Genomic DNA, 11,707 nt, shown 5'->3' with positions numbered 1-11,707 from the left:
TCCCCTCCTCCCTCTTCCCCTCCTCCCTCTTCCCCTCCTCCCTCTTCCCCTCCTCCCTCTTCCCCTCCTCCCTCTTCCCCTCCTCCCTCTTCCCCTCCTCCCTCCTCCCTCTTTCCCCACTCCCTCTGCTTACCTCGTTAACGCGGTGGAAGCACTGCAGCCCAGCAGCAATCACAACCTCACACGCGTCCGTGTACACCCGGGATCCGTACTCCCCACGGAATCGGAGCCAGTCCCAATACCTGCGGGCACACACCACAGGCACCAGCACGGTAAACCACCCTACGAGGCACCACCACAGATACCGCAAGGATAAGGACTACGTTACAACGTGCACTCTACAGCATTCTCCAACTAAAGCCGCTGCCGCAGCAGCAGAAGCACCACCACCACCACCATCACCTGTATATCAACCCTCCTTGCAACCTTCCCATCAGCCTGTTCACCGGTACATTAAATCGCCGTCTTACGGGTAAACAAGCCGATCTCCACATCATACCAGCTCCAGCCATCCCCCGGTAGCCAACCCCACTTCACCTGGCGCTGAAGTCCACCCCCAGGGTATCCCCCGAGTGCAGCCGGGGAGGCTCCACGTCGTTCCAGCGGCGGTACTGAGTGCCCCAGCGCACGTTGAACAGATGCAGCGGCATGCCCTTGTGCTGTAACCATGTACGGTACTCCAGCAGCGCGTACGGCGAGTAGTCCTGGAAGGCGTCGTACTCCTGGGTGTACTTGGTCTGGGAGGATGCGGTCAGGCATAACGGTGTGAGATCCGGCGACGTCGGAGGTGTGAAGAGGGGGTTGAAGCGGCGGAAGGGATCGACGTCACGTGCGCGTTGGGCTTCACACAAACCACAGATAAGGGAGAGAAGCGCGCCCAGGCTGGAGCCTTATGCTAATTGCTAATTGCAGGTTATCAGGGGAGGCGACAAAGGACTCAGGACGGAAGTGTGTGAGTGCGGACGCGCACTGAGGAGCACTGATGCCCCCCTAAGTGCTGGCGACTCTGTATCGCTTGTTGGCTTGTTGTGCGTGTCTGGGATGTCCAGCACGAGAACGTGTTTGGGAGGGCCGGGGAAGAGGAGGGGCAGGGCAAATGGAAAATTTGAACGGCTGCTCCTCACGCCCCGGGTTCCCTTGCTTACCTGGTATGCATTGTTGTACACGGGTTGCATGGCAACGATGCAGCCCGCATACCCATTCGCCAAGTGTGAGGCCACATTCTTGAGAAACCTGCGCGCTGCTGCGCGGCTAAGAGAGTGGAACCACGACAGCCTGACGTACTTGCGGCCATCAGCATCGTACGACTTGGCATCCGGATAGCGCTTCCAGATCCATGAAGGTGGATTTACCAGGTCCACTGCAAAGTTGACCTGAAAAAAATGGTGGTTACTAATCAAGCAAATCTCTTCGGTTCTAACAACGGCCAACGGTCCAAAATGGAACTGTCAATTGTCAACTGTCAACGCACCTTGAGCGATGTGTTTTTGCAGGCCGCGTCCATGAGCATGTCTAGGTAGCGGTAACGGACCTGCCCTTCCTCGGGCTCTCCCCAATCCCTGGGGGGACGGGGGGGGGGAGGGGGGAAACAGGAAGTGGCATTCATTCCGTGCGCCGCGTGCGTGTGTGGGGTGGGTGGGTGTGTGGGGAAGAGTTTGAGGGAAGGAGGGCTAGTAGGGGGAAGAGGGAAAAGCGGAGATGTCGCAGCAGGACGAAGAGGATGAGGAGGTGCAGAACGGCGATACGTGACGTGTCTTGCAACGTGCCGTACAATGCTGTACACCAGGGGCAGCTCTCCACCCAGCCGTATTCCAGCTAGACCAGGTAGCCAACCCAGTGCGACCATCAGGCACAGGATGCCTCTTGTGTACCCTACTTGCCAGCATGCGGCCGCTTCAAAGTACCCACATGGTTTGTGACCCACCGACCCACCGACCCACCAGTTGATACTGAAGATCACAGTGTTAACACCCGCCTTCTGCATCTGTTGCAGGGTGGTGATGAACGCATCCACTTTGGGTTTGTCTGACAGCATGTCGAATTGAGAACTGAGGACCGGGGGGGGGGGGGTTGGAGTGGATGGGAACCAGCATTAAGATGCAATGGGCCAGGCAGATGGATTAAATCGCAGTCCACACTTCATAATAGGACGGAGACTAACTGAGTAGAGGATGGGGAAAACCCGGACATGGAACCGGGAAACCTCCAACCCCACCCGGAATGGGTGGATTGTTGCTGATGAAGGGTTGTTGCTAGGAGGATGTGGTTTACATTTTTTATTGTATCAGCGTGCAGGGATGATCCAGGGAAGGTCCAGAGGGAAGATCCAGGCATAACCAACACAAACGAAAATGTGTTAGAAAGCTCCTCCTCCGTGTGCATTCAGCAATGACGCAAAACAAAACGGCATGCATCTTGGAGCTGCCACGAGGGTTGTCTTCTGAGTGCTGATCGCGCCTGGGGTAATGGCAATCTCAATGTTGGACCCTTGCTCCGTGTTTTTAGTCTTACGTGCTGTCACGCGACCCTGGTCCTGTGTACTAGGTATGCCAGCGTTTTTTCCGACAGCATTCCGCAAATCGGCAAATCCTGCCGTTATCGTCCCCTACTGCATCATCCTGCTAGGACACACGATGCGAACCATCGCCTTTTCGAAGCGCCTGATGAGCTCCTCAATGTGCATCACGTGAACGTTACCCCATTACACCTCCTCAACAGGTCTTGTCTAAGCTGCCGTTGTTCGCCGGCGGGTTAGACAGCGGACAGGTTCAAAAGGTGGCAAAAGTCGAGAACTTCCTTATGACCTCCTGAAAGCTGCATAAGCAACAGCAATCTTCGGCAGCCTTTGGTACATGTACGGTGCGATGTACGGTGGTGTCGTCATTGCACTGGGACTTTAAAAAAGCAGGGCAGCGGGTGCGCTGTGGGGGGGGGAGCAGTGCAGGACTTCTGAGGTCCCCAGGTCCGCGCCGCTAGACATTATGTCTGGGGCCGCATTGTAGTCCGCGCATGTGAACATGCGCCAAACTTATCTTGCGCACGTTCCTCAACCTGACCGGAGTTTACACGTCTGTACGAAAGAAGTCTTTAAGGTGCATGCTGTAAGCTAAAAAGCTCGTGCGCCTGTTGCCTTATATGGGCCATACAAGCTTTACAAAGTTTGTAATAAAATGCCAACGTTCACCACTGTACAGCTGCGGGCACATGACCTTACCTGAGCTCGCTCTGGTATATAGTGCCTGCATCACAAGTACGCCGATCGAATGAGTTGATTCAAATTTCATTACATGAAGGTGACAAGCTCAGATTAGCCTTCGGCAAAGTCAAGACCCTCATCCAGAGTACGAGCTGGACTATAAGCAGGGTCTTTTGCAAAGCACGCTTGCATCACATGAAACATCCCTACCGAAGGTATTTGTTGGCGCAAGAATTCTGGTAGGAGCTCGGCTGTGCGATTGGAGACGGCGCCTGCTTAGACCTGGCTGTCCATCGCGTCGCCAAGTATCCGACGGAGAAAGCGCTACATATAATAGAATTGTGGCAAGTAATGCTGCAAAAGTAAGAAATAGTCCTCGAGCTCTAGGCATACGGGCATCTGCCTTGTCCTGCCTCGCTCCGCGCAATGCGGAGCGTGTTGCCATTGGTAAAGAAGTTTATAGTCCCAAAAAGACTGAGAGCAGGCGCCGGCGCAGCCTCTAGCTGTTGGACCTTGGCTCTAAGAAGTTGGGTTGCGCAGAGTTGCGCCCACCTAGGCTTTGGTAGTAAAACCTCCTATGCAGCTATAATTGTCCGCGAACCTTTAACCTTAAAAATGTTATTACTCGGTGTACTTCTTGATTTTGTTCCAAAGGAGGACATGGAGTTTTACTCGTACTGCTGTCCGCCGAACGCACAGGCCATACGCACGTGCAATACTAACTGACGCGCCAAAGCCTATACGCGGCTTCATTTCGGCGCAATGTTTTTGAACCCTACCGCATCGCTTACTGGAGGTAGCAGAGTAAGGTACAAAAGTTAGCTATAACATAGTGCAACGAAGTGTAACGCCAAAAGCTCAATGCGTCCGAAATAACACCACAAATGTTTATGTTTTTGCCTTGTTTCCAAAGGCAGGGCGCTTGTTCCGAGGCCAGTCGTCAACATAGTACAGCATACCACGCCACCGGTAAAGTCGATCTTTGTCGATACGTTACCAGATCTTGACTTCATCGGCGACGGAAGAATGCTTTTACCAGCTCGCAATTCATCCGAAAAGAGAGATGGAGGAGCAGCCTTTCCGCGTTTAGCCGCTAGAATGCTCTCATGTCCAAAGCAGCCTTATCCGTCACACTTTATGTCAGTCTTCAGAGTATTAATTTTTTGAACAGTAGCAGAATCAAAGGTCGTGACAGCGCCGCGGTAGTGGAGGCTCGAAGAAAAAATACTGAACTCGGCGATTCTCCGGGCGACTTCGCAGCATGTTCACACGCGCATTAGCATTCAAGCACTGCATTATGGCTGTGTCCTTGGAACAAATTTGGGATGTGATGTAAAGTAGTTGCATACTCGCAACTTGCAAGTTGTAACTTCGAAGGCCGAAGACTATACGACGTGTGATGCACCGAATATGCGCGTATATGAAGGCATACATGAAGACGCGTATACGGGCCTTTATGGTTTACACTTTCTTACGACTTTACGCCTTGCAAATTATGTGCGCTTTTATAACGTGCACACACGTACGCGCATACCTAACATTTTTTGCCCAAGCCTGTCGTGCAGCCGATTTCCGTAGGTTTGGGGCTTTTGTCCTCCGAGCCATGACCTTCAGTTTTCCCTTCATCGCTTCGGCCTGCACAGAGTTGCTAGGGGCGAGAAGGGCGAGCATAGGCAAGTGCGCGTAGCGCCACAGGCGGTCGGCTGGACGGTGAACTTTGATTCCTGATACGACATGCGACGTTTAGCATTATGGGGATGACTCCAGCATTCCGGCGCGCAGATAGAGTACAGTGGAATCCTTGACAGAAACCTGCGTGTCGATTTCCGTACGGGCCGACATAGCCCGTGCAAATAGTACTTGACTTATATAACGCTTGTAGTAACTAAAATGAACATCTGTACTAAGACTAATCCAAATTCCTTATCACTGCTGACCGAAAGACCTAAAAGCAAACTAACTTCGCCGAAATCGTGACAATGTCACAATGTAATTCATTTTTACACTCAAATCGCTGCATGATAGCGTTAAGGACAGCAGCCTTCTCACTCCAAGCCACGACCAACGCATTGTCGACACAGGCCAGGATATCTGACATTTCACAGATGAACGCCCCAGTCCAGCAGCGCCGCAGACCCGGCCCTACCTTGCTGCCCTCGCCAGCTCTTGCACCGGTACTTCCCTCCCCCCCCCCACCATTTTTCCAACCGACTCGACCATCCTCCCACCCATTTCTTTTCCTCCGATCTGCCCGATTACCCCATCTATCCACCCTTCCGTCCGCACCTCCTCCATTTCACTTAAGAGCCCTCGGGAGCGCCCCATCCAACGTTCAACAACCTAGCCACCTACATGCCCGTTTGTGTCAGATGCGCAATTCGATAATTACGCGATTTTTGAGTCCCTTCTCCCCCCGTTCCACACACACATCCACAACGTGCGGAGAGGGCCATCACTCGGGCTGGAACCCCGCTAACTTCGCGGGACATTGCCGTCAGCTGCTCAGCAGCTGCGACCTGTCAGACTGTTCTCTCGCCGCCGCCTCCCGTAACGCCCGAAGGAACTGCCTGCCGCCACACGGCACCATCTGGGCCAGCTGAGGGCTGCCGGCGTGTGCCAAAAAAGGCAACTTGCGCAAAGTACGGCCGCTGAGGCCCTCACAAGCCGCCGCCGCGGCCAACAGCAAAGCGCTCAGGGACGCTGACGGTGACGCAGCGGCCGCCGCTGCCGTACCCGCGGCTCCGGAGCTGCCGCAGCCGTTGGCGACGCCGACGGCAGCGTCTGCCGTTCCCAACGGACCATCATCCCAGCGCCCCGTGACATGCAGGTTCGGTAGACGTACAGATAGGGCCGTCAGGTCGCGGTCAAGTGATGCGCCGTTAGGTTGTGGCGATGGTGTCGCTGTGAGGGCCGGATGCCCGTGGGGCGGAAGAAAGGAACCGCCAGCAGCAGCCGGTGCCGCTGGCGCAGCTGCCGCGCCTCTACTGGCGGCGGTGGCCATCTCAGCGGCCGCGTCGGCGGCGTCGGCGTACGGAAGGAGCAGCTGCGACATGTCCTCTGACCATGGAAGGCAGGTGGGAAGCGCGGGGCGTTTGGTGATTCGGTCGTCAGATCGACACTGCCTTTTGTTAGGGCTTCTGAAAGGACTCTACCGACGCAGTGCATCTTGTAATCTTTAATTTACATGCACACGAACTCCTACTCTCCCACCCGATGTTGGACTTGGACAGCAGCGAAGGCGACAGCAGCGACAACAAAACGGTTTATTAATTCACTTTCCTCACACCAACCGCATCATGTCGTCAATAACTACCACCCTCACCGATCACTCGCTCACCCGCAATAATTCCCGCTCGTCCTAGCTCCTGTACGGAGCCTCGAAGCATCTCGTACCGCGCCGCAAGGGTTGGGGGTCCAATGTAAGCCTTGTGCGGTTCCGAGAAACCCAAGTGGGATTTTGGGGGTTTGGGGCGGATTGCGTAAACGGCGTGCGCACAGTGTCACCTGGTCGGGCGTTGGGGCACGCCTCAATATGCCTCATACGTTCATACGGTGAGCCTTTTTGGTATCTGGTCATTTTATCGTACTACAATGTACGACACGGCTGTGAAACGTACGACAGGTGTACGAATCAACCAAGCCAGGACACCCACACCACTTGGCATGTGTGCTTTGAACATTTATGATGGCGCGGTGCATATTGAGTGCCTCGGGCTGCGACAACGAAATGTACGGGAAATGTACGACTTAGGCCAATATGACGCAGGGGGAGAAACAGACCAGACAGGACAGGGCCGGAAAAACGAGAAGGGCGTACGGAGCACTTGTCTGTATGTGCATGCATGTGTAGACAGCATGCACGTGTGCGCGACACGGTGTACCCGCTTCCATTCCAAAGTCATACGTTCTAAATCCCTACCCCCAACAGCTAAGCAAAACGTTTCTAGAAGCTTCCTTTCGAAAGCTCCCCTAAGACACCAGGCGCTAGCCCAACTCACCTTTATATCGGCTCGATCGACAAAGGCCACATCAATGGCTTGTGTGATGTTGGATGTGGTGAGCACCATGACGTTGGGGTAGCGGCGGAGGGCATCAAGCTGGGTGAGGAGCGCATTGACGGCGCGAATGGCGTCGGAAGGCTCGGACCCGGCAACAGCCGCCTTAAGGGAGGAGGGGACAGGCAGGGCAGGAAGAGATAAAAGGAGTTTGAGAAGGGGACGTAGGACGTGGTAGACGACACGGAAACGCGGCTTCGGGGCGCAGCCGCCGCCGCCGCCACCGCCGCCGCCGAATGAATCTCCCCTTGGATCTCATTTCATCTCGAGATTCTAGTTGCTTCTAATTTGGCACCGTCACGTTGCTATGTACGGCATCTTTCGTCACAACTCATAAGGCCTTGCCCCGTACTTTTCTTGCCGACGTGAGGCTCTCCACCTCGTCTATTAACACGAACACCAGGCTGTCCAGATCCTCCACCAGCTCAGTGATCTTGGAGAACAGACGACTGACCTGGAGAGAGAGAGAGAGAGGGGAAGGGGGGGAAAAGACGAACCACAAGCGAGTAAGCTGCTGCCAATGAAAGAGTGGGCTGCGGCCGATGTGCAGGAAGCAGGGGAGGGGGGAGATGAAAACGGGTGGTAGATTGGGAGCCGGAAGAGGTGAAAAGGGGTGTTTTTTAAACGCAAGAAGTAAAAGGTCAACTGCCGCCGTCTGAAAAGGAGAATGGGAGGTAGAATGGGGGAGATTACGAAGGAAAACTCCATGGTAAGGTAAGGTGGGGAGATGGGGGTGGTTTCGGGGGGCTGAAAGGGTTATATTCTCGCAGGTGGGAGTTCCGCCAAGAGCATATCTCCTTACCCCCGGGGGATAACCCAACGCAGATTTATCTTTCCTAACTTAGCAACCAAGCCCATAGCTCTCACAGGTTCTGCTTCTGTGTACGGCATGTCGTACACTCACCAGCTTTCCGCTTTCGCTAAAGTACTTTGAGAAAAGCGAGTGGGCATTGACCTCCACGAGGCACCCGTGCTGGTACCTTGGGGCGAGGAGGGGGGTTGGGGTGGGGGGCGGGTCGGCAAACGGTGCGGGGGGAGAGGGGGTGGTGGAGGCCCGCGGCAAGGGGAACTAAAGTCCACCTTCAGGGGTCGAAGAACTAAAGGGGACGTCATCCCCTTCTGGAGATTCATGAGGCAGAGGTGATGTGGGTGATGGTGACGAAGTGCAGTACCACATGGCAGTACGGTCCCGTACACACGCTAGTGGGCCCTTGATCAGTATCAGGTAATGTAATAACACACACACACACAAGCATACATACGTAGTACGCATATTAATCCTTCCCTTTTCCTCCCTCCACATACACATACATGCACGGGCACGAACACGCAAATACCTGTCCCCTAGGCGGATGCTCAGCTTGTGCGCAAGAGCCTTGCACAAGGACGTCTTGCCCGTGCCAGGAGGTCCGTACAGAAGAACCACCCTGCAGTACACCGTACGGCACCGTACCACATCGCATTGCATTTCACATAGGACGTACAAACCGACGACGTGGGAGCGGTGCAATGCTTGGCGCTGGAGGAAGTGGGGGAATGGGGGAGTGGACGAGGCGAGTTCAGACCGAACCTGACCCGCGAACAAGGAGCCCTTCGTTCGTGGGTGTCGGCGTGGGTATGCGTGCGGGTCGTAGGTCGTAGTTTCACCCCATACGCTGCCCCTTTCTCTCCCTCATTCCCGAACACTCTCCTACCTCCCGCACGCTATACAAACGTACATATGATGTGTGGGACAGGGGGGCAAATCTTCACCCTGTGGCCGCCACCCGGCGGAACCCTACCTTCCCCGATATTTCGGGGCTCCCTCATCTTGCCACCCTAGTCAACTTCTCAGTTTAGGTACCGCACCCACCACCAGCATCCAACGGAATCAGCCGGACCGACAGCGGCCCAACTGCATTACTGTTCGACTCCCGCGTCAACATTGACAAGTCGTAATTTACCGGGAGGATTATCGACCCTGACAAGTAATGATCCCGGGATCTCCCGGGGGCAATGGTCCGTGCCTTACCACTGGTTAGATACCAGTAGTGCCTAGCCTGATGTACATGTATGCATACATATTTGCATACATACATTCATACAGACGCACCCACCGGTTCCACGCCACAAGGTTGTTATTCACCCCCCGGTCCGCGAACAGGAGTGCGGAGGTGGCGTAGCTCAGCAGCCGCTGCTTGATGGCGCTGTCGTAATGGAGGGACTGAAGGGCGGGAGAGGAGGGAAAGACGAATCACGATCGAGTGGGTGGGAGGGGAGAGGAGGGGTGGATTAAGAGGGGGAGTTTTATATGCACAAAAGAACAAATTTCCACTGCCGACGTCCAAACCACCAACTGCTGGAGCCCAAATCGAACCTGGGGAAGTAAGAGCGGGTGGTGGTGGACGAGAGGGGGGAAGAAGGTGTGGGAAAGTGCGGGGTAGGGGGGGGAAGACGAACCACACACGATTGAAGCTGCTGCCAGGGCAAGGTAGGGGGGAGGGGAGTGCGGAGGGGTTGGCGGCGGCATCGCAGCTGGTATTTTAACATCAGGTCGAGAGGGTTTGGATAGGCCGCGAAGCAGATAATACATGCATACATACATGTCGATAGGCAAGGCTCAAGGCCTCCTGCAACCATTAAACCGGATCGGATCGGCACCATCAGCAGCAGCAGCAGCAGCAGCAGCAGCAGCCCAACACACCGCGGCAGCTGAACCCGCAAAGAAGCCCCCAACGCTGCGATAAATGGCGGGCAGCTGGAGGAGAAGGGGAAATTCTATGCACACACACACGCATATGCAGAATCCATATAATAAGCAACTGCCGATGCCGAGCGCGCCACCTGCTGCAGGGGTCCAAATTGATGACGCAAAGAAGGTAGGGGGGAATGGGGGGAATGGGGGAATGCCGGCAGCACTTCCCGGCTGCACCTTGGGGTCCTACACAGACGCAAACACGGAGCAGGGTGCTGTCAGACCGCAGTCCTCGTGGTCAGTGACCAAACGATGCAAATGCCATACGGTCGTACACCTTCCCCGTTGCCGTACCGCAGTCGTACCTCCCATTGGCCTTGCAAGTCCGCCGCTGGCAGCACCAGCTCCCGATAGCTAGGGACCCCCTCCTCGCCCTCGTCGTCGTCCTCTGGGCCGTCCTCATTCAGCTGAAGATACGGACAGTATGGTGGTATGGCAGTACGACAGTATGGCACAAAATTGGTACGATAATGGAATGGCAATGAGCTGCAAGAAGCCGTTCTCAAAGCGATGGGATGGGCCAGGTAGCGAAGCGGAATATCACACCCAACGTCCGCATCCATCGCAATTTCACTCAGTAAATCAGGTGATGAGGCGAGTTACGCAACAACGCACTTACAGCACTAGCACCACACATCACATCATGCAATGCGACGTCAGGGACTATAGGGAAGGAGAGGGACGTGCGGCGCGTTAACCGCTCACCTCCACATAACCCAGCCCGTTCCCAAACCCCGAAAACCCATCCTCCAAAACAATCCTTTTAACCATCCTCCACCCACCCATCTACCCTCGATCATTTTCTTAACTTTTTCATAGGACTACCCAACCACCCACCTACTCAACCGCCCAACCACCCACCTACTCAACCACCCAACCACCCGCCTACCTGATACACAAACACACGTGGCGTGTACTGCCAGAAGAGCAACGGGGAATGCAGTCGGTGCTGCTGCGGATCTGGGTGGATGGGTTTTGGAAGGGCGGGGAGGGGAGGGGGTGAAGGGGGGGGGAAAGACCAACCACGAACGAGTGAAGCTGCTGCCAAGGAAAGAGTGTACAAGAAGGGTGAAGGGGGGAGGGTGGGACCGGGGAAAGGAGGTGTTGGGCGGGGGAGATGGGAGGGGACATGGAAGGGATCTACGGGAGCTCGGGTCCGAGGTGGTGGGGAGGGATGGGATGCGGGAGGACGCAACAGCGGGATGGGTAGGAAGGGCGGGTGGAAGGCCGACTGCCCCGCAGCCATCTGAATAGGATGGGAGGCAGTAACCTTAAAAAACCGTCCAGAGTCTGCCACACATAGAACCCCAGGGGAACCATATTCCCTACTGAACCTTGTCACGACATGGTTTGCCGTACGCACGTGTTTTATCGATGCTAGAGTCGTATGACGCGACAACCTGCACATAATGCTAATAACATATCGGACCGTACGCCGCCACTGTGCTGCCAGCTTATGAGCAGTATATGCAGGTTGAGCAAGGGGGAGGGGCCCGCTTTTGTAAGACCAACGACGTCAACTGCTGACGCTGATGGATCTCTCCAGCCAAGCACGAACGAGATTATGGCTCCCCCTGGTGCGCCAACTGGAAGCTGCATGGACCGGCTGATGATCCTTTCCAAAGCTCAAGCCGTTGCCGTGCTTTTGTCCCTTCCCACACAAGTTGGGGACATATAAGTGGAAATTTGTTTGCCAAGGATTGCGTGATCCGGGTGTCAGGA

At 55.2% G+C, this 11,707-nt stretch overlaps 2 protein-coding genes across 2 annotated transcripts in view; one reads left to right on the top strand and one right to left on the bottom strand.

Moving 5' to 3' along the window:
* The window catches only part of VOLCADRAFT_96536 (uncharacterized protein), a gene marked incomplete at both ends in the record, with an annotated part of 3,102 nt that extends 2,786 nt beyond the window's left edge, over positions 1 to 316 (top strand). The window contains one exon of the mRNA XM_002955608.1: positions 153 to 316. Within this exon, the coding sequence (XP_002955654.1) occupies positions 153 to 316 (164 nt within the window). The remainder of the gene's footprint in view (positions 1 to 152) is intronic.
* A 5,374-nt stretch (positions 317 to 5,690) lies between these two features.
* Positions 5,691 to 11,231, bottom strand: VOLCADRAFT_66051 (uncharacterized protein; the record flags this gene model as incomplete). The annotated part of the gene is made up of 9 exons (XM_002955561.1): positions 5,691 to 5,977; positions 6,519 to 6,621; positions 7,195 to 7,356; positions 7,604 to 7,705; positions 8,156 to 8,224; positions 8,579 to 8,678; positions 9,348 to 9,454; positions 10,291 to 10,392; positions 10,875 to 11,231. 9 exons carry the CDS (start codon positions 11,229 to 11,231, stop codon positions 5,691 to 5,693), a joined length of 1,389 nt encoding a protein of 462 aa, XP_002955607.1.
* Between the last annotated feature and the right edge of the window lie 476 nt (positions 11,232 to 11,707).

This window comes from Volvox carteri (genome assembly GCF_000143455.1).
Source record: "Volvox carteri f. nagariensis unplaced genomic scaffold VOLCAscaffold_53, whole genome shotgun sequence".
NCBI classification, from domain to species: domain Eukaryota; kingdom Viridiplantae; phylum Chlorophyta; class Chlorophyceae; order Chlamydomonadales; family Volvocaceae; genus Volvox; species Volvox carteri.
The sequence above is the reverse complement of the archived record's forward strand: the minus strand, read 5'-3'. Positions and strand labels throughout refer to the sequence as shown.